This window comes from Plectropomus leopardus, chromosome 20 (assembly GCF_008729295.1).
Source record: "Plectropomus leopardus isolate mb chromosome 20, YSFRI_Pleo_2.0, whole genome shotgun sequence".
Taxonomy (NCBI): domain Eukaryota; kingdom Metazoa; phylum Chordata; class Actinopteri; order Perciformes; family Serranidae; genus Plectropomus; species Plectropomus leopardus.
In genome coordinates this window covers 3,340,705-3,368,483 of record NC_056482.1, presented here as the reverse complement: position 1 = coordinate 3,368,483, position 27,779 = coordinate 3,340,705, and the positions used below count along the sequence as shown (strand labels likewise).

At 39.3% G+C, this 27,779-nt stretch overlaps 1 protein-coding gene across 1 annotated transcript in view; it reads right to left on the bottom strand.

The window, feature by feature from the left end:
• The window catches only part of dcc (DCC netrin 1 receptor), a 239,664-nt gene that overhangs the window by 24,496 nt on the left and 187,389 nt on the right, over positions 1-27,779 (bottom strand). Inside the window, exons 22-26 of the mRNA XM_042509652.1 lie at positions 24,645-24,807; positions 24,179-24,402; positions 23,403-23,519; positions 13,605-13,754; positions 5,366-5,665 (exon numbers count right to left, since the gene is read on the bottom strand). Coding sequence (XP_042365586.1) covers positions 5,366-5,665; positions 13,605-13,754; positions 23,403-23,519; positions 24,179-24,402; positions 24,645-24,807 — 954 coding nt within the window. The remainder of the gene's footprint in view (positions 1-5,365; positions 5,666-13,604; positions 13,755-23,402; positions 23,520-24,178; positions 24,403-24,644; positions 24,808-27,779) is intronic.

The window sequence follows — 27,779 nt, the reverse complement described above, 5'->3', positions numbered from 1 at the left end:
GGAGGGGGGGGGGGGGGTCACAGAGGGGAGGGGGTCTCTGTGAGTGGAGCCGAGCGTCGCCTCAGGCTCGCTATTTCTGAGCGAAAGGTTTCCAGGAGCTGAAAATCAATGTTAATCTGAGGCCACCTGGGCGTGTAAACAGAATCATAATAGAAGTATATACACCCACACACACACTCCGAGGTGATACACACCTCCTGAAAGCAGCAACACACAACAAGTGCACCTCCACATACACATACTGTCCAGGGATCATGTGTACTGTAGGCGAGTTTTTTGTTTTCTGTGCACACAGCTGCAGGCGATCACAGACGGAATGACAGGATGAGCAACGGAGGGGGGAAAGAGAGATAAAAAGATCTGAAATGCAGACAGTAAGAGAGGAATAAAAGAGAAAAGATAGACAAAAGGAAGAATAGAAGAAGTATAAAGAAGACAGAGAGGTAATGAGGGAGTATTTCTGGGAAGAACAAATGGAGTTCTATTCCTGGAGGCTGACCTTACTAACACACTTTATGTTGGGAATTATGGAGGTGTGGATGACAAAAGCACTGAGCTAAACTCATGTGAGTGCTGTTTATTTTGTAAGTTAGCATTTGGGAGGAGGCACAAGTTTGTAAAAACAGAATGCGTTTCTTTTCTGCAAGCATAACTTCCTACTTACAAATAATGAGTCTGACAGAACGGCACTCTATGTCCAAAATAAACTTTCTGTGTCACTGGCTGAGGGGACTGGTGAAAAAAAATCCACCTGCCAAGCATAGCTACTTCCTAATAGTTTAATTTCTTTCTAACATGCATATTTTCACTGACTTTAGAATTTATTTATTTAAAAATGCTGTAATAATAAACCTTTAAAATGATCACAGAGGTACTTGGGGACCTGTTGAACCACAATATTGCTCATAAGAACTTGATTTTATTTGTGAATTAATTAAAAAAATCTGCCAATGTAGAGAAAAATGGGATATCATGAAAGGATATGGGATAAATGGGATATGATATGACTTAACTGCTTTGCATTTTGTCGTCTACCTCTTTAAAGCGCTGTATATTTTCCTTAATTTTATGCATATTATACTTCCTATCTTTAGCTTCATTTTTATTAATATTATCTCAGTGGGTTTTATCCATGTGAAGATGCATACTATGTTTTCTATTCTGATCTTATTTTATTTTTACATGCAGGTTTTGGTATGTCTTTACGTCTGCTGTCTTTGTTCTAAAGCACGTTGCATTTCTTTTATGACAGGTGCTATAATAATAAAGTTTATTATTATTATTATTTTGTTAGGATTTTATCATCTAATAATAAAGATGCTCTAATGTTTTAAACAACCTTCATGGCCATTTGAGCATTGATTACTGCGTTCTCAAGCTGCACATAAATTCAACACAGTCTGCTTCCACAGACTACCGTATGAAGCAATGCAAATTTCAGACCTGTTTGCTGGGAGTGTCAAACTCAAGCTTGTTCTTATTTCAAGCTTGTAAAATACCGTCACTTTGTCAGTATTTTCTGCGCAATTGCAATGCCAAAAGCCACCTTTTGCATCTGCATGAAATGCCGCAGGACCGCATCAGCTGAGAACACAGCCAGACAGAACCGGCAGCGTTGTTATTATAAGCCAGTGGACAGCCGGATGGCACCTGCTGCTAGAGCTTAGATCAGTTATTTTGATCATGTTATTTACATCTTATCCACTGCTGGGGAGGGAGAAGCAGAGACTGCCAACCAAGTCATCTTGCAGCTCTCCTTTCTCTTCCTCTGTCTCTCACTCTTTTGCCTGTGCTTTCCCTCTCTCTCTCCACTCTCTTTCCCTCTTGATTCAGTCCATTAAAACTCCTGCCAAAGTGCCATTTAAGCATGAGATGTACACATCAGTGTTATAAACGCTGGATTCAGGCAGAATCAAAGCTCTACCTGCCGCATCCATATAATATGTGCACAAGTATACTTGTCCGCATAAAACACAGCATATGGTGTCAGGTGGATGGGTCCAACAAACCCCAGATTCTGATGTGGGAGTCCGGTGTTCACTTCCTGTCTGAATATGGTGCTTTTTTTCTACACCTTACCTTTCACCTACACCATGTGTCACCTTCGCCTAATCCTAACCATCTATGGCAGCATGTGCGTTTGCTGAGGTCCTGCCGTTGGTTGCTATGTGTTTTGTTGTCGAAACATAACCACATGCAGCGTAATGCAACCATGTGCTTGTGTTGACATCATGGTAGACTCATGGTAAACTCAGACGGCAGAAGACAGAAGCAGCTGTTAATTATACCATAGACTCTCAGCATAGTTTTTTTTTTTTTATTACGTGACTATTTTAGTACAAACATTTACCTGCCAGCGCGGAGGCCAGCCTTCATAGACAAACTCACTAAACAGAAAATCTTCTGTCAGGCAGTTGGTAGGTGTTAATTTTGGACCTTATCAGCACTGACATTTGGAGTCAGAGCTCTGACCTTGGCACTCCCAATAAGGCAACAATTTTTGCAGCATCTCTGTGGCCAGCTATGTAGGACTGCTAATTTGTAGTTGTGGGCATTCTGAAATCAGGGCTTAGTGATTTGATCAAAGGTATTGGAAAGTTTGACATTTTGACATGATGCTGGTGCCAGAGGGGAAGTCAGGGGATCAGCTATGTCAATAATGTTCATCTTTGGGGCACGATGGATATCTGTACCGAATTTCAAGGCAATCGACCTGATATTTGTCAACATATCTCAGTCCAAAGTGCTGAGACTGAGACTGCCATCGCTAGAGCCCGCTAGCATGGCTTAAAATAAACACAAGACAGCTGAGGAAAGTCTGATTTTCATGAGCGAAAGGGATGTTTTGTCAAATGCAATGGCTCCTTGAAAGAGAGAGGGAGAGGGAGAGGGAGAGGGAGAGAGAGAGAGGGAGAGAGAGAGAGAGAGAGAGAGAGAGAGAGAGAGAGATACATATGGAGACTCAGTCAGACAGGTAACATAAAGAGAGAGAGAACACAGAGGGAGGTCAGTCCAGATCAGATCCAACCCTCTGGCTAATGTCAAGGCCAGTTATAGTATAACATGCGCGCGTACATGCGCGCATACACACACTCATACACAAACAAACACACACACACACACACACACACACACACACACACACACACACATGCGTGCACACACGCGCACGCACACACACACACACACACGCACACACCGTGTAGCAGCCTTAGGCCAACACACTTAGCTTGCCTGAATAAAATATTAAACAAAGTGCAGCCGCTCAGCAGAGAGAATCCTGCTCAAACAAAGAGTCGCTGGAATCTGACCAAACAATCGACAACAGACTGGAGCTTCAGGAGCAGCTACAGAGTCGAGCCAGATGCTGAATTAACAAAAAGTGTTTCTCATCAGGTGTGGGGAAAAAAAAAGGCCAGAGTCAAATAAGGAAAAAATAAAAAAATACAACGAACAAAAAAAGGCTACGGTTCAAGCTGATGCAGGTTTTCCACTGGGAGGGAGGTCTTAGTGAAAGTTCTTAATTATACTGGAACCTGAGCAAATTGGCTTGATTTCCATCCAAAACATGAGTCAAAGGTTATGAGAAACAGAAGAAAAAAATACTCAAAAGTTAGCTAGCAATTAGTTAAAAATATGAAAATAAGATAATTACCTGAATTTCAGTCAAATAAATAAATCAAAAAAATTGTGAAAGAAAGTTTAAAAAACAACAACATGCAAATAAACTGGAAAAGTGCCTAAAATTATAATAGTTTTGCAACATAATTTTAAATATGTAATTATGATATGAATTAATAATTTTCTAAATCTTCTACTCTATGAAACATTTATTACCAAGATGCTCATTGCCTTTTTCCTGTGTTTTTGAAAGAAACTGCATCAATTTGCCCACAGTTCAAAGGTTTATATATTAGTAGAAACCATTTGAAAGCAGCACAAGGAAAATTATGTCGCTCCAGGTTACAAAGAGTGAACGTACACAATAAGTTTATGTAAGACCTGTAAATTATCAAATTTAAGTGTATTACATAAATGCCTTAATGCAGGAATATGGGGGGAGCAAAAGCATTTTGTGGAGTCATTTAATCTTTAGTGTCTTATGACTTGAATCCACACTATCTCAACAAACGTATGTCAGTTATGATAAAACACGAACGTTTTAACACTTTGTTCAGTGAGAAAGCAAATGCAGCGATGTCTTGGTGCAGCAACTAGTGGACATTAGGAACTGCAGCTGACTCATGTTGCATCATGTCAAGCTATGTTTTCTCATGTCCCATCCTGTTCCATCACGCTATGTCATAATGCCACGATGACATGTAGTTACATTATGTGTCTTGTTATGTCATGTGATCTCTGTCCATGTCGCATTACCGTATCAGGGATTCTCAACTTGCTTTGCTCCGGGGCCAGCTTTTGCAAAATGACAGGAGGCCAGTTAATAAACAATCAATAAATATGAGTATATATATAATAAATGAATTGCCTGACTCATTTTTATTCTACTCATTTTGGCCAAGAGGCAAATTATTCTCAGCAGCCTGCACAGCTCAGATGTGCACAGGGGCGTTTCTAGGATTTGAGAATATTTGGGGTCTAAGCCAGATCTCTTTCAGGGGGCCCAGGGGGATCCTCCCCTGGCATTTTGTTTTTTAAATAAACAAACTACTTAAATGTTTTTTCATAAACTCTGGTACCTTATTTACAATCAAAGTATTGGTTGGTTGGACACCTGGCTCTATGCGGGCTGCATTTAGCTCGCAAGCTGTAAGTTGAGTATTAATGCATGATTTTATTAGATGTTAGCTTATGTCACAATTTAGGAATTGTTGTCAAGTTGCCTTGATTGTTTACATTATGATGTCACAATGAAACTGACCTTTGATCTTCTGAAAATATAATATCAGCACTACATCATTCCATCCTATTGGACTTTTGTACATAATTAGTGTGTAAATTCATGAATTATGAATTAGATTTGTGAGGTCACAGTGACCTTGACCTGTGACCTTCAACCACCACAATCTAATAAATTAATTCTTGAGTCCAAGTGGAGTTCCCTCAAGTTGTTTTTGAGATGTTGCGTTCATGAAAATGTGACAGACGGGGTCACAATGACCTTGACCTTTGATCTATGGCCACCAAAATTCATTCACTACATTGTTTAGTCTGAGTGGATGTTTGTGCTAAATTTGAAGAAATTCCCTCTAGATGTTGATGAGATATTGCATTTGTGAGAATGCAATGTAAGTACTGACAACCTGAAAAAATGTTGCCTCTGGTCATGGCTATTGGCAGCACAGAGGCAAAAAATCTGCATATGTCTTCATCTTTAATTTATAAATCAATCAGCTGCACTCACTGGACTGCGGCATCATGGAGGTGTACACTTTGGGGTCAATGGTCCCCATGGGTGGTGGCAGTAGTGGGTTGGTGAAGCTTCGTAGCGGGTGAGTGGGCCGCACACACGCTGTTGGGATGGTCCGCCCGCTGCCAGCCTGGGCCTCGTCAGCGGCGGCTGTAGCAGGGGCCCCTGGGATTGGGCCAACACCTGGAACATGCTCCCCAGGCGGAGCGGAGGTGCCGGGAAGGAGCGGAGCGGCCTGCTGGGGTGGAGGCTGCTGCTGGAGGAGAGGGTTGGTTGAGGTGTCCGAAGGCATTGCTGAGGAGGAGAGAGGAGGAGACGATGGGAGTTAGGACATGGGTAAAGGAGTGAGGAGAATTGTTAGGAGGATGTAAAGAGATGAGAGACGGGAGTAAGGAAAGAATGGGGACAGAGCGAGGAAAGGAAAAAAGACAAAACACCCAATTATTGTAAAGAGTGAACACTCACACAACACATCAAAAACAAACAAACAGCAGAACTTCAAACGTGCGAGTATTTTGTGTCAACATCCTAAAGCGCTTCGGTGTTTTTTCACAAACAGCTTTCGCTTAGATGGAGGCAGTAATATGCTGAGAAAACATGGCACTATTGTGTAAATTACTGCTGCTGCAACAAGGCCGCGGGACTGAGAGTGTGTTTCCGTCAGGAATGTAAATGTAAATATAATCCACACGGACCGTCTGCTATATGCTTCATTACCTGTGGTTCTTCAACATGGCTTTTCTCCCCACTAGATATGTAGAAAGAGACAAACATATGCCAGTCGAATGTGTTTACAGGCTTTGTTTTTTTTTGCATTTTTTCTTCCATGTAAACAAACTAGAAATACTACCTTGCGGGTTTTATGCCTCTGCATACCAGTCAAGATGCAGTTATCGTGTGAAAGTGTGGATGTTTTACACATATATTCCCCACAGATGATCCATATAAACAGCACAGTTTCAATGTGGACACCCAAGATTTGTGTCTCCAATTCAGTATCTGAGCTATGACGTAATGGACAGAAAATGTTTTTTGAAAACATTATGATGTCACCTTGACCTTTGACCTTTTGGATATAATAATACCATGTGACATTTTGTAATAATTAGAGCATGAATTCCAGACTTATGGCCAAAAACATGTTTTGTGAAGTCACAGTGACCATGACCTCTGACCTTCTACCACAAACTTTTGTCAGTTAATTTTTTTAGTCAAGGTGGATGTTTGTGCCCAATATTAGAGTATTCCCTAAAGGCCTTTGTGAAATATTTCATTCAAGAGAATGAGCTGGATCTAAGGTCATGGTGACCTCTATCTTTGATCACCAAATCCTCATTAGTTCGTCACTAAGTCCCAGTGGATGTTTTTTTGCCAAATATGAAGATATTCCAAAAAGATATTTTTGAGAGAGCATGTTCATGAGAATGAGACGGATACGAGGTCACAGTTACCTTGACTTTGACCACCTGAATGTAATCAGTTCATCTGTGAGTCTAAGTTAATGGTGGTGCTAAAAATTGAAAAAATTATCTCAAGGTGTTCTTAAAATATGGCTTTCTCAGAATGTGACAGACAAGGTCTTACATTCATAAAAATGAGAGAGATGAGAGCACCATGACTTTGAACATTGACCCATGACCACCAAAACTGAATAAGTTCATTGTCATCCTAGTGGATGTTTGGGCTGAATTAAAAGAATTTCCCTCAAGATGTTGCTGTTTTCAAGATATTGTGTTCACAGGAATATGAAAAACCTGAAAACATAATGTCTGGCCTTGGTATGAAAAGTCAGATTTGGTCATTTGCATACTGAAAGGCTCCGATTTTTTAAAAAGCTTTTATAATTTAATAACTTAATTCCAAACATCGATTTTTTTTCCTCCTGCATAATGAAACCCTGAGTTCTGCCAGGTGTGCAGTTTTGTTCTTTTACATTGTTGAGTGTTTCTGGCTGGTGTTTCTGTGCCTCTTTGTTGGCTGAATGACTTCACACTGACAGAACTCCTGTTTTATCTTGTCAGAGGTACATGTGAGAGAAAGAGGAGGAGGATGAAGAAGAAGAGGCGCTTCCTGCTGCAGAAAGGTCCTGACTGTGTGCAGAAACATGCCTCAGATGTGACACGCACGATGAAACTCCTCATGCAGCTACAGCCAGTCTGATCAGAGCAAACATGGGAGAGAGACGACAGCCAGTAATTACATGTAGAGTCGCTGCGTGTTCATCGACCAGCCGAGACGAAAGGAAAACCTTAGCAGGAGAGCATGAGAGACGCTTTACAACTGAAGGAACCGGGGGAGGAAAGAAGATGATGGGAAAGGGAAGGAAAAGGGGAGAGAGACTTAAGAAAAAGAAAAAGCCCTCAGAGAAGGGAAAAGAAAAGGAACGAAGAACAATAACTGTGAACATGACACATTTTGCTGCCAAACATTCTGGGTCAGACCTGGAATGAATGGCAGCAAAATGACAAGCTCTTGAGGAATTACATTTTTTGCTCTTTATCACAGAAGAATGCTTGCATTTTTTGTAATCTTAAGTCATCAGAAAGTGTGAACAAGCATTAAGAGACCAAGACAAGAAAATTCACCAACATTTGGCAGCTAAAAAGACTAAAATGAAACCAAAGAATATGTTGTTTGTAACTGTGTTCCAGAACGACACATTGCAGAGTTTTCACGTTGTGTCTGGTGTGACGCCGCATCATCACAATATCATTTCTCAGTGCCCTTTTACGAAAATAAAACAATTTTCTGATCGTACACAACTGTGGCTAAGATTTGATTTAGGAAAAAGAACATTTGTTCCAAAATTACATGTTTTACCTGTAGTGCTATTTAATACAGATTTTTTTGGTGTGAGCTGCCTAATGTTGGAAATATTAGCCGTAGAGAAGTCTGTCTTCTCTCCAATATAATAGAAATAGATTGCTATCAGTACATTTAACCCTTTGAAACCTGGACATTACTTTTCTTGTGCTGCTTTCAGATGTCTTTTATAATGATTTAAACCTTTGAACTCTTAAAGAATTTGTAGATTTAAAAAAATGTTTTGGAAAATTCTAGGGGGAAAAAGAGCTAAAGACCAACTATTTATAATTATTATAATTACATATTTAAAATGATGTTACAAAATTATTATACTTTTTAAGCACTCTTTGGAGGTCACTTGCTTTTTTAAAACTATTTTTTGATGACCTTCTTTTATAAAAAAAATACATTTCAGTTAAATTTTTTTAGTACTTTTTTTCTAATTTCTTGATCATTTCAGGGTCATTTCTTCTTTTCTTGCTCATTGCCTTCTTCCAATGTTTTTCAAAGACATCAAAAAAATTTGCTCAACAGTTCCATGTGTCTTTGAACTTTGAGCAAATTGGTGTGATTACTTTCCTTTTTTTAAGCTAGGAAAAGCATCTGGGTAAAATAGTAAAAAGCTAGGGAAAAACTATTTACAATTATCATAATTACATATTTAAATAATGTTATGGAATTATTGTAATTGTTAAGCACTCTTTGAAGGTAATTTCCTCTCTTAAATTTTTTTCTTATTATCCTCTTTTTTTGAAAAAAAAAATACTACTTTTTACTAATTTGTTGATAATTTCAGGGTCATTTCTTCATTCCTCATAAGTGGCCGCTCCCACGTATGAGGGATGAAAAAATGACCCAAAAATTTCTGGGAGGTGATAGTCCACAATTTCACAGAGGAATTGTGGATTCAAATCTTCCGGATGATCCGTTCAACTTTTGAAGAGTTATGAGATGCAGTAACACCTCTTGTAGCTCCTGCTGCATCATGAAGGAGCCAGTTCCTCCTGACAAGCACATAGACATAGCTATTACTGAACTAGCTACCTGTGCGGTTACTCTTTGTTGCACATTGTGTGACCTATAAAAGCAAGAGAAAAAAAAGTGTTTCTACCACATTTTTGTGAAATACTGCTTTTACTGAATCACCTGAAATGTGAGCATAAAATCTTTTTGGGATAAAGTGCATAAATTGATTTTTTAAACTGAAATATTTCCATTAAGCATATTTTACATTCGCAATTTTAATTTGCGCAATTTGAGGGTTCATGGGAACCCGCCTACTGTCTAGTGCTTGAAACATCCCTCTCTGGTGACTGGGGAGTACAAAAAAGAACCTTCTAATATGAGCACAATATCAGGCTGCATGAATGAAATGAAATTTAGTCTAAATAACAGGCTGATATTCTATAACTCAGCATAAAACACTCTTAAACAGCAAAGGAAGATTACAATAATCAGAATTAACCTGACATTTTCAACAATTACCCCTCCACTTAGCATCTGACACCAACCCTTATGCACCTCCTATGTCACATAGGTGATATTGTGATCCAAAGATCAGAAAACAGTCTGAATACATTTTCATATTGTTTCCAGACAACGAAGGGGAAAAAGAGAACACAACAAGCAGGGAGTGTAACAAACACAAAAAGATATGACAATGGAAGCGAGGATGTGTCCTCTTTTTCCATCAGCCCTGGTTTGTTCTACTTCCACTCCTCCACCTTCTATTACCTCGTCTCTATCACAAACACTATACTCAACAACAAACCTCATCTCAATCCCTGCAGTGAGAGACGGCAGCAAATACACTGTTAAATAACACCTCGGCTGTTTTTTCCCCTCTTTGCTCTGACTGGTTGTAAATGAGGAGAAAATCTGAGAACGGCGGTCTGCTGGTGACTCACAGGGGCTGAATGGAAAGCATAACAAGTGTGTTTAGGCTTTACAAAACTACAGCACAACAGCTGACTTATTTTTATGTATGTGCGCCGAGATAACAAATCCACTGCTTAGAGATTGTGAAGTAGAGAGAAGCAGTGATTTATTTGATTATCTTTATATTTGCAGTGTCTGCAGAGGAATGCAGGCTCCTAACAACGGACTGCAGACATTTCATTTTCTAGTGTTATAACAGAGTCAGGGAGTGTTTTTCTCCTCTGTAGAGTCACCCAAATTTACTTCTCACCGAAATGTTCCTCAGCGTAAAAACACAAGAGACTCTTGAACAAACATCATGCATCATTTTTCCAATTTTTCCCTATTAAAAGCTTTTATTAGGGGAATTTTTCCTTATCAGCAGCAAGGGCCAAAGGACAGAGGGTGTTAAACTTTTCTGAATTACCTCCCAAATAATTGCCCTACACTAAACACTAAAAGGCTGTCCACACCAAGCATTATAACCATAACTTTAACGATGTGAGCATCCACTCCAAACATTCTGTAAACAGCGGCACAGAGCACGCACTATGCACGCCACGAAAATGGATGCTGATGAACTGCTGTACGCTGTGAGGAGGCACAAACAGAAAACTTGAGGGATATGGGTTCATTAAATTCTTCAAAGATTCCAATAATTGGGAGAATCAAACAATGTATTACGAGAGCTTTCGTCTTTTGAAGACAAGTTTCATTCATCCTTTGATATGAGTCAACATCAGTCTGTGGACATTGTGGCGATGGTGAAAAAAGGACATCAGTAAAGATGAAACTAACTTCAGAGACCCCATCAGTGCCAGAGAGCGTTTGGCTGCATGTCTGCAGCCCAATAACAGGTAATACAGCAGTCAATGGCCGTAATTGAGTGATTATACCATGTTAAAGGTTGTTCCTAAATCCTAAATGAAAGAGAGAAGCTGCAGTTAAGAAGCTAATATTGTAAGCACTCCTGAAACTTTATGTTGTAGAAAAATGTCCCTCGAATGTTCTGATGACACCCAAAATGAACACTTTAAATTCAGAGGATTTGGATCTAAATTCAAAATTCAATAATACTATACTAAGGTGATGTTTTTTAACCAATGTTAGGGACTTTTTTTCTTTTATATTTTTCTCCTGATAGCGGTGAGCAGCACCATCCACTGGCCAGAATCTGCTACAGTCAGTGAGATGAATATATTATTGATGACAAAGGCGTAGTCAACACGTACACAGGTAATTATTTTAAAAACGCATTTTTTTCTCTCCCAGTTTAAAAAAAAAATCCAATTTACTATTGGTGTTTGGAAAAAAAAACATCAAAATGCAAACACAGGTTGTTGACAAGGCCAAATCGCATAGAAAAGCTACTTCTTTAAAAATAGCTGTGGACTAGGCAATTCACAATTCACAGGAATAAAAACAAAATAATTACATATTTAAAGTTAGTTACTTTTTTTCTTTTTCTTTCTGTTATTGTGTGTGTTCATTTTCAGGTAATTTTCTTACTACTACAATTTGTCTGATTTTCAGCACTTAACTGAGTCATTTTTATTGCTTTTATAACTTTTCTAATTTTCTTGCAAATTTTTTACTTATCTTGCTCATCCATCATTTCAAAGCAATTTGCTCAAGGCTAAAACCTGACTTAATTTGCAGGATTTCTTACAAAAAAAACAAAAAAAAAAAAACATGGAAAGAAGACAATGAGCAACTTCAGAAGAAAATGAGCCAAAAATTAGCAAGAAATTCTGGGGTAAAAATCCAATGAAAACTGGCCACAAAAAAAAAAAAAAAAAAAGAAAAAACAGAAAGGAAGGAAGGAATAAAAGTCAGAAAGCAAACAAACAAGGAAATGATCTGAAAAAGTGCTTTATTGTGAGACATAAATTCAACTTTGTAATTATGATCATTTTGATTATAGTTTTCTGGACATTCTTCCCTGTCTTTTTAAAAGTATGTATTTTTTTTTAATAATTTCTTGCCAAATTCCTCATAGTTTTTTTCCCAATGTTCTCAAAAGAAGTCAATTTGCTCTGGGTTCAGAGGTTTTAATACTTGTGAAAGTTGTCTAAATGCAACACAAAAAACATGCTGATCCAGGATTCAGAGGGTTAAGGCAACTAAAAAATAATATATACAGTCTCATAATTGTTATAATGCTTCAGCTTTGAGGCAGCATTATATTTAGAATTCTTGGCCCATGTAGAGCTAAACTGAGCCAAATTTACAAGAAATTGTTTCAAATTTGCAGAGATCAACACCTTACTGAGTCGTATCATTAGTCTAAAGCTCCCGGAGTGGGCGTTTCTTTCTGAAATGCACTCTGGGACTTATAAACTTGTTGCCTCTTTATGAAAACAATCTTGCACCTTTCACTTTTCAAGTAAAGCTCTCCTTGTTTATCTGACTTTAAAATTGATGCTATGTCCCTCATTAAGTGCAGCTCTGTATCTCCTGCTCATTATATCTGCCTCTGTGTTGTCTGCTGGCCCACACACACCCTCCCGTCAGCTCATTGTAAGTGTGTTTTTTAGCCATCAGCTCTCCCACTGAGTCGCCTAATTCAATGACAGTGAAGCTTCTCCCCATCTCTCTGCTGTTGTTAAATCACTGATACGAGCCGACCAGGAATTAGCCAATTACTGAATTACTGAATTACTGCTCCCCACCATGTCGTTTAGCATTTAGCTCGGCTGCAAAATGGCCTTAAATACGTCGGGGAAGGGGAGGAGGGGAGCAGCGGGGAGACAGCTGGGAAGATGAAGATGCTGCAGTCTAAGCCCTGTTGTATTTAGTAAAGGTTAAGGTGGTAATATTATTATTATGTTTGCCATTATTTCTGTTCTTGTCAATGTACCCCCTGAAACCCGAGGAAATTGTCTTAATATCAAAGTTACAAAAAATCTACTAAAAAAATAGAATTAAAAAAAGGTCAACTCAAACAAGGAATTGATCCAAAAAAAAAGTACTTTAACATAATAATTGTGTTACATCAGATTAAATATAATTATAATTTTAAAACATACTTTTATAGACACTTTCATAGATTTATAATTATTCAAATTTCTTTTTTTGCATTTAGATAAAATGATTTTGGCAATTGATTAAATAACTTAAAATAGTTTTCTAGTTATTTTAAATTTGTCATTTTGTAAATTGCCTTTTCCCCAGTGCTCTAGTAGTAGTAGTGGTAGTATTGCAGGACCTGGTGTGTATCTCTGTCTCTACAGTAGTGTCAGCAGTACTCTCAGATGAATTATTAGTAGTAGTAGTATTGCAATACCTGGTGTGTATCTCTGTCTCTATAGTAGTGTCAGGAGTACTCACAGAAGAATTGAAAGTAATAGTATTGCAGCACCTAGTGTGTATCTCTGTCTCTGTAGTAGTGTCAGTAGTACTCTCAGAGTTATTAGTAGGAGTATTGCAGTATCTGGTGTGTGTCTTTGTCAACATAATAGTGTCAGTAGTCCTCTCAGAAGTATCAACAGTAATAGTAGTATTGCGGTACCTGGTGTGTATCCTCTGTCCACAGTCAGACTCGGGAAAGGCATGGGTCTGAGGCTGAACTTGTTGTGAGTGAAGCCGCAGGAAGGTGAAGGCAGGATCCCAGGATACTGAGAGGAGTCCAGAGCTGGCACCGGGATTGCACTGACCACCGCTGAAACACAGCAAACACAAAACAGTCACATCACCATGTGGCAGAGGTACAGACACGGCTAAAACACGCAGATAGAACAGTCAGCAAACCAGGCAAAGGTTATTTCAATAAAATACCGACATGACAAAACAAGGACATGATACTAAAGATAATTCAGTCAGGAGCACTTTAGTCAGACTTTGCAATATGATATTTTGGTGAGGTGGCTCTGTTCTGGGTCTTCTCTGCCCTTCATGTGTTACTTTTGGAGTACATTAACCATAATTCAACATTTTTCATAACTAAACAGTATAATAAATGCACAGCTGTTTGGGGCCCAGGGGCCTCACGTCAAGACTTGCGTGGATTTGCTACTGAAACATGGCGTACGCTTAAATCCAGAAAATGTCGTACGCACAAAAAATTCCAGATGTATGAAACTGTGCACACACATGAATCCAAGCACATTTCCTTTGTACATCCCAATCAACATGGAATTGAGCGCACATCTATGAGTACCAGACTCCTCCCTCTCCATTTACATATGCAGATTATTGTAAATAGGCCCTGCACGTAGGATTCCCTTCTCTGCACCATCAGATAACACAAACAAAAGCGATGAGTAAAACTGGGAAGAGGAAGAATTATTCATTTAAATTTTCCCTGTTTGCTTTCATACACATACAGACAGACGTGTTGGCGTGTAATGTGAAGCTCGCTGTGGGTAACGTGATCTGCCCAGTTTAACATGTGATACTATCACCGATCGTATTGTATATTAACGGCTACAGACGTGCATGTATTTCATCCCATTTACATTCTACGGTATTTATTAATACTTTTTCATTTACATCAGACATGACTGCCAACTTTAATTGTTATGCGATGAGGATAATAAAAACTGTCATTTGGAGCCACTGGCGTTCATGTCTGTATGTCAATGCTTGAGTCACTGTGGTATGTACGTTTATATGCATGTGTGTATGTATGTATGTGTGTATGCATGTGTCTGTATGTATGTGTGTATGTATATGTATATGTGTATATATAGGTATTTATGATTTATATTTATGTTTTATTTTCTTTTAATTTGGCCGATGGACCTCTCTTTGAGCTGAGTCTTTGATAAAGTTTTGAATTGAATTGAATTGAATTGAAATGATAATAGTACGCACAAGTGTGGTAAAGTGAAATGATTAGGGGCATATATAACGTTATCAGGGTTTTTATAAAGTGTTAGGCTATATATATATATATATACATATATATATCTGGCCACAATATACTTAAATATGCTGACAATTTAGATGCATTGAAATTGTATCATATGAAACATTTACTCATGAGGATATCACACTAGTACTGAGAATTGTAGGCACCTGGCTGACTTTATTGTCCATTACCTTTGTTGGCTTAACGAAAACGTGCATGACATTTTTTGATATTATTGATCACCTGTTCGATTCCAGGCCGGGATCTTTTGTTCATGTCGTCGCTGGACAAGTAATGATATTTTCGTACTAAAGACAGCTGATATGATCTTGTTGGGACCAAAAATAAAACCCAACAATGCATTCATGTCATGATGTTTCAGCAGACACTGTCAAATGACTGAGATAATGAGGCGAAGATTTTAAAATGTTTATTTCCTGGTTTGTCGGCCTGTTCTCAGAGGCCGCGCCTACAAACACATCTGTCTCTATGGCCTGTTAAAATCCGACCACCAGTCCGCAGCCCAGCATGCAGTTCCAAGATGACTGCCCTCAGAAACCTAAAGCGGCTTACTAGCCAGTCGTCTCCGTGCGGTCATAACATCCTCTAGGTCTCTAAAAATGCGTTCTCTTCGCACTGCACAATTTGCAATATCTTCTTACAATTCTATAGCTGCCATTGTTGTTAACATTATTGTCTGTACCATTTTGCGCACACCTTTATAACACTGGATGTGTTCAAAGTTCATCAGTGTGTCTGTTTTGACATTATAAACAGTTTTCCAGCATCACCTCTAAGTGTCGTCAACGGATCAAAAGCAGTAGAAACGTGCGTACGCCAGCCATGAAGTTGGCGTGGAGCACCGCACATTTACACATTTCACTCTTGATACATCTGAACATGAGCGTGGAAAAGGGCGTACGCCACCTTTTTGTGCGTATGCACCCTTTGTACATGAGGCCCCCGGTGTGTTGCTCAGGATGCAGGGAAGCGTGTATCAAGTGTGAGCGGCTTTCCAGAAAGCTGCAAGCTGTAGGCCAAGCAATCGACCCAGTACGAAAAGGCAGGTTTTGAACAAGCGCGGCACTCGTCTAAAATAAATATTAAAGTTGAGCAAAGAAACCAACAGTGGCATAAGTCAGTCCTGCTCATTGATGAGCAACATCACCCACAATGACAGAGGTACCTGCTGTAAGCAGAGCTGGGAGATGAGTTTCTCATCTCAGAATATAAATAGTTACATCACCAAACCCCAACAGTCCACAGAGAGTGAAGCAGTGAACGAAGCAGTCTGCAGTCAGTAAAGAAAGCAGGCAGAGCAAAGAGCTGCTGTAAACAGAAAGCAGCAGAAACAGTCAGACCTGACACACTTCAGACTGTGACCTTGAGAGGAAAACTGCAGGGAGTCAACTCAGCCAGACTGATTACACTGCCCCAGGTACACACACACACACACACACACACACACACACACACACACACACACAAGGGGTGCTTCTTATCTTCTAAACAAGGTTGAAGAGACGGTGCTTTTGTGTGTGTGTGTGTGTGTGTGTGTGTGTGTGTGTGTGTGTGCGTGTGTGTGTGTGTGTGTGTGTGTGTGCGCCTGCATCTCTCTCATGCATCCCATGCTTGTGCCTCTCTTTGCTTTTCAAACACACATTGTATATTACAGAGTAAATGTATGTTTATGAAATGCTGATGGAGGCGTAAACAAACAGTCTGTACCTGCTGCAGCTATAAACACATTTCCATCTTCATACTGAAATAAAGCCTGTTGATTCTGCTGTAATGACATGATGGATCCACTGAAGCTGGAAGTAAAAAAAAACATTCCAAAGCAATGCTGCCAGTAAAAGTGTGCAACGATTGGTTTCCTTTCCTGTCTGACCTCAGCTATGAGTCGGCAGTAGTGTGAATACTGTGATCTATTAAGACAGGAGCTGAAATTGCTTTTTGGCGGGTGTAAAACTGCATTTTATGTGTTGAATTGTCCCTTTACGGATATTTCAAATGGTGCAAAGGACTGGTTGAGAATTTTCTTGTGTATTTTTTTTAAAAGGATCCCCATTAGTTGCTACCAGGAAAACAACTAATCTTCCTAGGGTCCCACCATAGGACAGCTATACATAAGATTACAATTAAGAAACAGCAGATAGTCTAATCATCATTAGTATGTCTCAACTATCACCCAAATCCCCCAGTACCCCATATCACCCCATCCCTAAAGAATCTGTCACATATAACCATTAGTAATGAAATCAAGTCATTTTGAGGCATATATAACATTTCAGTCACAAGATAGGAGATGAAATCACTTTTTGGCAAGTGTAAAACTGCATTGAATTGTCCCATTAATGTTATTTCAATTGGTAAAATGGACTAGCTAAACTATAATCTGTCACATGAAATCCTAATGAATGATATTAAGTTATTTTGAGGCATAAATTATCTTTCAGTCACAGGATAGCAGCTGACTTTTAGGCAACTGCAAAATTGCAGTGTAATTGTACCTCAAATGATATTTCAACTGATAGAAGGAATGCATGAGTTACAGTCTGTCACATAAAACTTCAATGAATGAAATCATGTTATTTTGAGGTCTTATACCCTATTTGTCACAAGATAGAACCTGAAATCACTTTTTCGCACATGTAAAACCAATTTTATGGGTTGAATTTTCTCTGCTAAGGTACTTAGTCTGGTAAAAAAGGGCTGTTTGAGCTACAAACTGCCACAAATAACTGTCATTGAAATCAAGTCATTTTCATGTCATTTTGATGTATAACCTTTCAGTCACAAGTGAGAAGCTAAAACCACTTTTTGGCAAGGATATGTTTTGAATGTGTGTTACACTCTTTATGTAACACACATGTCAATAAAGCTTTTTTTTTTTTTTTTAATTCCAAGTGACTGACAGAAAAGACAGAAGGGGGAGGGGGAGTTTTCTGCTTCCTCCTGCTTTCTCTTGTTACTAAAACCTGATCAATACCAGTATTGATTGGTAAGTATTGATGATCTGGGAGCAGGAAGGCTGTGATCAGCAGGTTCAGGGTGTTTGTGTGTGTGTGTGTGTGTGTGTGTGCGTGTGCATATGTGTTTGTTGTTTACTGTATTTGTGCTGTGATCATTTAAAGAGAAGCAGGGCTTGATTATAGCAGTGAGACAAGCAGAGATGAGCAGGTCTGATCAATACTATTATTGACTGAGGATATTGACAATTTTGGTGCAGTGAGCTACAGGTTAATGGAGGCGTGTGTTCAAGTGTGCGTGTGCACACATGTGAGAGAAAAAGGGAAAGAAAGAGAGAGGGATGCTAAGACAAGGGGAGACAGATACAGAGAGAGATGAAGAAATGTAGTTTTTATACGTTGTGTACATTTTTATATGGTCACCATGACCTTGATCTTTGACCTTCAACCACCACATTCTAATCAGTTCATTCTGGAGTCTCAGTGGACGTTTGTGCCAAATTTGAAGAAATTCCCTCGAGGTATTCAAGACATATCATGTTCACAAGAACGAGACACATGCAAGGTCACAGTGACCTTGACCTTTGACCACCAAAATTCAATCAGTTAATCCTTGTGTTCGCATTTACAAGGAGGAGATGGATGCAAGGTCACACTGACCTATGACCACCAAAATCTTCATCCTTGAGTCCAAGTGAATGTTTTTTTTTTTTTATTCCTTTAAGGTGTTCTTGAGATATTGTGTAATATAAATGAGACAGACAGGGTCACAGTGACCTTGACCTTTAACCTATGACCACCAAAATCTGAACATTTCATCCACATGTCCACGGATGGTAGTACCAAATTTGAATAAATTCTCCCAAGGTGTTCCTGAGATATTGCATTCACAAATAAAAATAAGCAGCCCGGCCGGACATACAGACAGCCTGAAAACACATTGCCTCCAACCTCTGCAATTGCCAGCACAAAGGCAGAAAAATACAAAATAGAGAAAGACAATAAAAAACACAAAGACCTAGAATGGAGAATGGAGAGAAAAGCAGAGAAACTGAGATAAAAGAGAGAGTAATGAATAAAAGCTTGATCAAAGAGAAAAAAAGACAAAAATTATTTTTTTAAATCACAAGTAGACTGAGATGAAAAAGTGGAACAAAGTGACAGAAACAGAAACAGAAGGAGAAGAAAAACCAGACAGCAGACACAAAGAGATAAAAACAGAAGGTAGATAAAGAGATCAGTAAGTATGTCGTCTGCGGAGCCGAGACGTGGCAGCAGAGGGAGAAGTGTTTCACTGGAAACACAGAGAGAATGAGACAGAAGCAAAGATAGAAACAGTGCAGACCCTGCAGGTATTTGAAAATGAACACACCATCAACTGATACCACATTATCTGCACTTTGGTTCAGTTCTTGCAATATTAACCCTAACAAAAAATGTTCATCCACTGTACTCATCCTGACCTTTTAATGTTTTACAAAAAATCAGTTATTGGGCGTAACTGAAGCATAAAGAGTCCACTTTTTTAACAATAAAAAAGCAGTCTGACTGACGCATTTACATTTTTCATTATCTTTCTTTGATGACAATGTCATCTATGAATGATATCTGAAACTGTGCCCTGCAGGTATTTCTAAATTCAGTCCTGAATTCATCAAAGCCATTAAAACTGATTTTTAATTAAATGGAAGAACCATAATTTAAACATCACTGTGAACAGTTTTGCAATGATTCAAAGTTAAAGAGGAGATTGATGTAGACAGAGTAGCACGTTAGTATACTCCATCATCTCCTTTAAAGATACTAAGGCGTTATGTTCTCTCACTGTGCTAACCAGAGGTGAGCATTGTTTGGCATGTTGGAGTGGAGTGTTTAAAATGAAAAGTCAAAAGGCATCTGGGGCAAAGTACCAAAAAAAAAAAAAAAAAAAAAAGACGAGGATGACATTTGTAAATTTGAGAATTATGGTATTCTTTAATATTTTTTATTTCTTATTTTTGTTTGCTAGAGGTTTATTTGTGTTGATCTTCCATTTAACAGGAGCTATTTTGTTTTGTTTTTTCCGTTGTTTGGGGATGTATGTGTGTTGTGTGTGTGTTGAAGGTGGGGGGGTGGGGTGGCCGGGGAAGCCTGCCAAGGGTGCCAAATGTGCTAGGTCAGGAAGTAGGTCCAAACTGCTGAAGAATATCATCTGAGCTTTCAAATTTCAATACAGCAAAGTGAAGGAAACTTTGACAAAGAGATCAAATAAAATAGTTATGAAGTAGTATAGTAGTTATAGTTATGAAGCGTAAAACATGACAGAAAGTAAAACATAGAAAGAGAACAGAATAGAGGACAGATCTGTGTGCTGGCAGAGGAAGCCTCGAGGCTTTTCCAGTTTTACCGTGACCCACATATCACACACGCACACATTTGTGTAAACACACAGGGGGGCTTGTCACATGCTAGAAAAAATTATCAGTCACCTGCTGACTCACACTCCCAGAAAAGAACACCCAGCGTTGTAACCTGATAGTTGCTTTTGAGTGCAGCAGCTTCGGTAAACAACAACAACAACACGACGAAGGAAGAATAAAAAAGAGGACACAAATCCTTACAGACCGACTGAGAACAGAGTAATTACTATATGAAACTCTCAGCTCAGAGTAATGTGACTGAACACACACATTCCGCAGAGAGGGGGAAATAAATAGATGATGCGCTACTACTCAGACTAGAAACTGGTTCACGGATCTGATGTGGTGTCTGCAGATCTTGCACAGACAGACGGGTCAACACGTTTTCATCCCAAGTCATCACATGTTGCTGCTTTGCAGTGGACTTCCGTATTTACAAATTATGCTCTGGGATTCCTGCGTCAAAAGAGACACATGAAAAGGAGTAGAAATAAAATGTCACATTCAGACGGGAAGTGAACACCAGACTCCCTCATGAAAGTCTGAGGTTTGTTGGACCCATCAGCCTCCCCTCCTGCCTGCCCTATGGGAACCTTCCTGCTCCTTACATTAAGTTGTTACCAGCAGCATTTCAACTTGACGCTGTCTAGCGGCATATTATGCAGACGCATCAGGTTCCGTGTGACCACGTTCTCAAGCGATGTCAACTGGCTGTCCAAAAGCACTGCAAAAGTAGTGGCATTTGACAACTTCGGAATGAGAACAGGCAGGGTGGGTCTGTAGACTGCTACAACCATCATGAACTCCACCCACAGTGGAAAAGGGCCGTCCACACCAAAAATAATCAATGTAACAATAATGATGTGATTATGTACCCCAGTGAACAGTCACATTCTGTAAACAGTGGTGTGTTCTCCAGCTATAATGGCAGTGTAGGAAGCTTTTGATTGTTGATCAAAATGCTCTTAAAAGTGATCCCAATGACATCTTTTGCCACAGTTATAGTTGCATTGGCACTACCAATAGGGGTGCTAGTGGGGGCCATGATACAATTGTTGCCCCCATACTGGCTCCACCTGGCAAAAATAACTGGAGGCTGACGGCACTGTGTTTAAAGGCCCAGACACACCAAACTGACATCAAAGAACTAGCAGCGACAAAAGCAGACTGTTGCATTGCCTCATGTTGCCTGTGTCTCGGGCCAAACGTTGCACAAAAAGACACAGCAAAGACTACAACGGACGGCCAACCATCCAAAGAACCGCCACGGTTTAATGTCACTTGAACATGGCCCGTTTCCCAGTATGTGTTAGCATAATACTATCTAGTTTCAGAGCACCTATGTGAATAATAAGTGTGACTGCAGCGCCACATCTTTCCCAAGGTAAAAATCAAATGAACCAGTCATATCGTTCAGTGTTTCATCTCCGCTGTAAAACCCTCACATGTGAACATCATCAGAGTCACAGCTCGAGAACGGACACTTGACACTTTCCATTATCTGGACTTAAACACACACCTTCATGAACCCATTCAAACACTGTAAACTGACGCTTAAGGAGGGTTTAGAGCAAAACCACTGCTCTCTTTGTCTTTCCTCTGCTTATCCTGCTCCCCTCAGTCACTCCCCCTCAGATCCTCTCCCTCTCCCTTCTGTCCTTTGGGTCAGCTTGAGGGAACATACAAGCTAATTATCTGTGTGGGAAAGTGTGTGTCAGTGTGTAATTTTCTGTGTGTGGGTTCTCTCAACTTCATTTTTGCATGAAAGACTATATCTCTACCAGGCAGAGACAGGCAAAGAGGAAGGGAAGGATGAACTGACTGACCATTGTTGTCACCCAAAGACACCTTACTGCCGCAGACATGTCATTTGACGTTCCATGCACCAACAGGGAGAACCGTGAACCGTAATATAAAGCCTAATGTAAGACAAATTAAGTTGATGTTGGGTCTGATGCTGAATTCAGGAATCTGTGCAGCTTTTTCACATGCCAGATTAACCAGTCACAGTCAGCACCAATTTTTTTTTAAATGGAATGCATCAGTCATAAACCTTCATCAGGCGTCAAACTTGCACTATAAAACAATAACATATTCATGCCAGAGCCACAGGCTGCTACAACCAATCACGACAAAATCAATTCACAAAGACTCCTTAAGCCATCAATAACTGATCAAAAAGCATCCATTTGAAACCCGAGGAAACTGGTTTTATTTCTGACATAGACATGGGGAAAAGGCAATGAGCATCTTTATAAGAAATGGCCCAAAATTAACCAAAAATTGTTCAAAAAAAAAAAAAACCAACAACATTTTTTAGGTCAAACATGCCATTTTTAGGTCAAACATGCCATTTTTAGGTCTTCTTTCTTATCACCTTTTACTAATTTCCTGAAATTGGTCAGCTTATAAAAGGCACAGGACATTCACCCAGGAGACCGCTGTTTGTGTCCTTATTTTTACAGAACTTGATTTTTCACTTTATTGATAGGACAGCCGTAGAATGACAGGAAACGTGGGAGAGAGTGAAGATGACATGCAGCAAAGGGCCACAGGCTGGAATCGAACCTGGGCTGCTGCAAAGGCCTTGACATATGGGGTGCACACTAGAGCTAGAGGCTGCCCTGTCACATGCTAATTTTAAAACAATTATGTGCCACCACTACACGATGTGGTGGCCAGCTGGTACCACACATCAATATGACATCAGAAAGACATTTGGACTCTCACGTTGGATAGATATTAAATTTCATGTTGTGTGGACATTTAAGTGTCATTTTGCAGCAGCTGGGTGTTGTTCTCCATGCCTTATGACTAAATGTCATTTTTCTACATCAAGATGATGTTGGCATCAGATGTTTGCAGACATCAGAAGAAAATATCAAGATAATCTATATGGCATCAGATGTCCAGGCATTTCATTTTGGTCCAGCTGCATAAGTCGACTGACAGAGCTGTTAGCACGGCTGTAGACTGTTGTATTTTTTATTTTTATTTCTTTTGCTAAAAACCTCTGTGAAAAACTCAGTCAAGAGTTTGCAAAAGGCAGAACATGTTAAAAGCGCACACAACGTTGTGTTGCTTACGTGTGTTGCTCGGCTGCGAGTCCATAGGAATCATCATTTTGCCTCTTGTCCCCCTCCTGGCAGCCAGGGAGCGCTCCAGCGTGGAGATGCTGCTGGATGCCTCGTCACCGTCAGCTCCTGGGACATCACAACATTCAAATATGAAAACAGGGAATCAAACATTTTGCCTGACTTCATTACGCTGTCAAACGAGTATTTAAAATGAGCTCAGCTAACTGTTTTCCATTGGGAGAAATCATTTATATATGTTATTACTTAATACACTAATGATGAATCAGGCTTCATTATACAGCTAATGTAATTAAGACCCATAATTGATATAAATGAATCAGTTTGCACCAAAGAAATGGAGAAGCATGTAGATAATAAATGAAATTTTTAATTTTAGTGTACAACATATTGGATATGTGGATATTTTGATATTGCCAGACAACACAGAAATGAACCCTAAAATTAAATCTGTAAACAAAAGTTAGTGTTTAACCCCGTGATTTAACTTCTGTTGAAATGTGACTAAAAAGGCAATAAGCAACTTGGCAAAAGATGTATCCCAAATTGCAAGAAAAGGTGACAAGTAAATTATCAGATTTCTTTTTTAAAGACACATAAATAATTTGAAGTTTATAATAATAACTAATTGGGAAAAAAAATATTGTTATTATCAACTTTAAATGTTTTTTTTTTTTTGCGTTTTTTTGTTGTTGTTCCTGTGTTTTGCCAGATTGCTCCATCTTATATAATTACATAACACATAAGTGTCAATGTCCATCCTGTACCTGAGTGGCTGCTCTTGCTGCCTATCTGGCTTTCTGATTGGCTGTGTGCCACCTGTGGGAGGTCCTGACAGGACTGGATTGGCGAATCATGTCCGGATGGGGCGACACTGGGAGCTTTCTCCATGTTCTTCATCTCCATCTCCTCATGATGGATCCAAAGGTCCGGAGGTCGTAAGTCCTTCTGGCTGCCCTTCCTCTTGCTGGCACTGTGGCTCGCTCGCTTCCTGCAAAGAGGACGAGAAAGGGCAAGGTTAATATGTGGAGGAGAACGCCCCGAGTGACTGATGTTAGCGGACACCACATGAACCAAGGGTTGACTGCTATTAGAGTCATGTCGCTAGGCAACCTCCTAAATCACAGCAGACAATGAACACATTGGTTCATCTGTATCATGACAGAACTGGTGGCCTTACTCATGTATGCTGCAGCCTACACAGACGAGAGGGAAATGAATGAAACATCTTACTTCCTCTGCTGGGCGGAGGAGCGCCGCGTGCAGATCAGCGCCACGATGACGACCACAACCACGGTGACGGCTCCCACGGAGACCACAATGATGACCAGGAGGTTACTGTTCTTCTGAGGTGTTGCACTGCCATGAGGTGGACGCATTTGACCAATTGGAGACTCTGAAATACATATTGTAGAGAGACAAAAAAATATTATCAAACTGTATCTTATCACTGTCCTGACAGTAGTACATGAGAGATAATCTGTGAAAAAAATCATGTTCCTATGCTTCCTCCTAGTGCTCCTGATGGCACTTGCAAGAATGCACAACATGTTCTCATCCAAGCTTGTCACATGGTGCAGCATGATTTAGCGCGGTCCTTATGTTTGCACAACAGTACATAATAACCAACTCCCATGGTTGGGATTAGGCAACAAAGTCATGGATGGCTAGGTTTGAGCAAAAAAGGCACGTGGTAAGGTGCAGAAAAAAACTCCAGACTGCTGCACTGTCAGTTGTTATGTCATAATTATGTTATTAATGGCAGCATTATTACCTGATGCTGTCCTACAGTGTTTCATGCACTCATGTACTGTTCCATCTGACGGCATTCTCAAGTGACGCAGTTTGAGCGCCTCTAATATCTCTTTTGCTGTGCATGACATATGATGAACAAAAGTTGAGATTTCTATATGTGATCTACCATATATATTTTAAAATATAATTACTACCGACACTAAAATCAAACTTAATGTCCCGTGACAAACTATTGGCAGCGCATCCATCAGCAAAACTTTTCATTTTTCAGGGGTAATTCAAAACGTGTCCTGATTTTAACTTATTTCTCATAAAAAAAGAAAAAAGAAAAAAGAAAAAGCCTTTTGCACATGAATGTTCAGAATGGCTAATTTCATAATAGTTGACTTTGGTAAGTTTCAAAAGGAAGGTCTCAGAATACACCTGTTTTAATTTAAATTTTATTTTAAATTTACTTTTGGCAGTAACTATACTTTTTTTTAAATTGACAATATTGCTATTTAAAAATATTATTTAAATGTTGTCATTCATACAAGAATGTAAAATTACATTTCAATTTAATTAAATTATTTCAGTTTAATATTGGCAGCCACTGACTTCCATGCAAGGTCTTAAACATATATTGCAGATATTTTCCTTCATGCAGATATCACTGGATTCTGAAAGCTAATATATCTCGTCATGAGATTTTGACTCAAGATTATACTCATCATTTTCTTTTAACCTTTACTATTATTGCATTTTTGAAATTGTGAGAATTGAGGAACAGCACAGATAATGCAAATGAAACATAAATATAGGCTAAATATTCTCTTTATCAACCTGATAAAAGTCTTTTAATTTAAAATGAAATCTGCTTTGAAGTTCTGGTGTTATTAAGACACACCGCTCCAAAATAAAAGCCTTCAGAATGAAACCTCAAGTGGTTTCACTTGACTAAAAACACAAAGCTCTGCTGCTGTGCCAATCGATACACAGTGTGTGTGTGTGTGTGTGTGTGTGTGTGTGTGTGTGTAGCTATGACAGGTGTAAAGGGAAAAAGGGGAATTGATGACACACTCTGTCATTCATTAACTCGACCTTGGAGCACATAGAGAGAGAAAATAGGAAACACAGGAGGAGCATCAAGTCTAGATGGAGAGCTGAGAGAAGTGTGTTAAAGAGAGAGAGAGAGAGAGAGAGAAAGAGAGAGAGAGCAGAAGAAGAGAAAGAAGTCTGAAAAAGAGAAAAAGATGATAGTGGGATTAAGAGAAAGAAAATGTGCAGAAATGTGGAGGAGAGAAGGAGGAGACGGAGGAAAGACAGATGAAGAAAAATACCTGTGAGAGAGGCACTTTCCCTCTTTCACCTTCTCTCTCTCTCCCTTTCTCTCTCCATTCAGTCGTCTCTCTCAATGAAAACCACAATCCATCACGGCTTACAGCCGGAGCACAGGGACCAAGGTATCCCCCTCTTTTCTTTTCTTTCTTAACTTAGATTTCATCATCTTTTTCTCCCTTTCTTTAAACAAGTCTTTGATGTCATTTCAAACAGAAATCTGACCCTCAGCTGACGCTCGTCTTCCAAGGTGGTGCAAGAGTAAAGGTCATAGAGGTCATTAAAATCAAAGGGGTTCTACCTGCAGGGAGCAGGAATGTGATCAGGAAACTGAATTTGCAAGAATTTGAGTAGTAGCTGTTGAGATATCAGTCTGAGAAAAGAAGGGTTGGATGGATTTCACTGACATACTAATCATTCAGCTCAGGCCCTAAACACAGGTCCATTATGAGTTCCATAATTATTATATCACAGGGTAAACATATTTTTTAACCCTTTGAAACCAGGTGCAACTTCACTTTTCTTGTACTGCTTTCAGATGCCTTTCACAAGTTTTTAAATATTTGAATTCTGACAAAAAATTGGTGCTTTTTTTTCTTAGAAATATGGGAAAAATATAGGAGAGGATTAGGGCTAGGCAGGAGAAATACTTTTGAGAGGAGGATTATTTTTTTTATTATACACTTTAAGAAAAAAGTCGAGATGACGAGAATACACTTGAAATATCGAGAATAATGTTGAAATACACTGTCGAGAAAAAATCGGAACGTTTAGAAAAAAGGTAGAAATTTAAAAAATAAAATTTAAATAAAATCTGGAGAATAAAGTCAACCTTTTGAGACTTAAAAACAGCGTATGTGACATCCTCTACAAAATGCCTTGTATAGATGACCTGGTGACATTGCAAGCATCGCGGGGGGGGGGCTGCAGCCAATCCCAGCTGTCATCGAGCGAAAGGTGGGGTACACCTTGGACAGGTCGCAAGAATGCCGCAGGGCTGACACATATAGACAGACAACCTTTCACGCTCACAGTCGCACCTAAGGGCAATTTAGAGTCACCAATCAACCTGAGCTGCACTTCTTTGGAATGAACCAGGGACCCTCTTGCTGTGAGGCAACAGTGCTAACCACGCCGCCACCGTGCTACCACGCAATGTAGTTATCAGAATGAAATTAATTAATTGAAATTAATTTTGTTTTTGTTCACACTTTTCTTGTGTTTAAAGCAATATGCAAATTTTACAAACATCATCCTTTCAATATATTCTTAAATTAACAGTTTGGTTCTGTTATA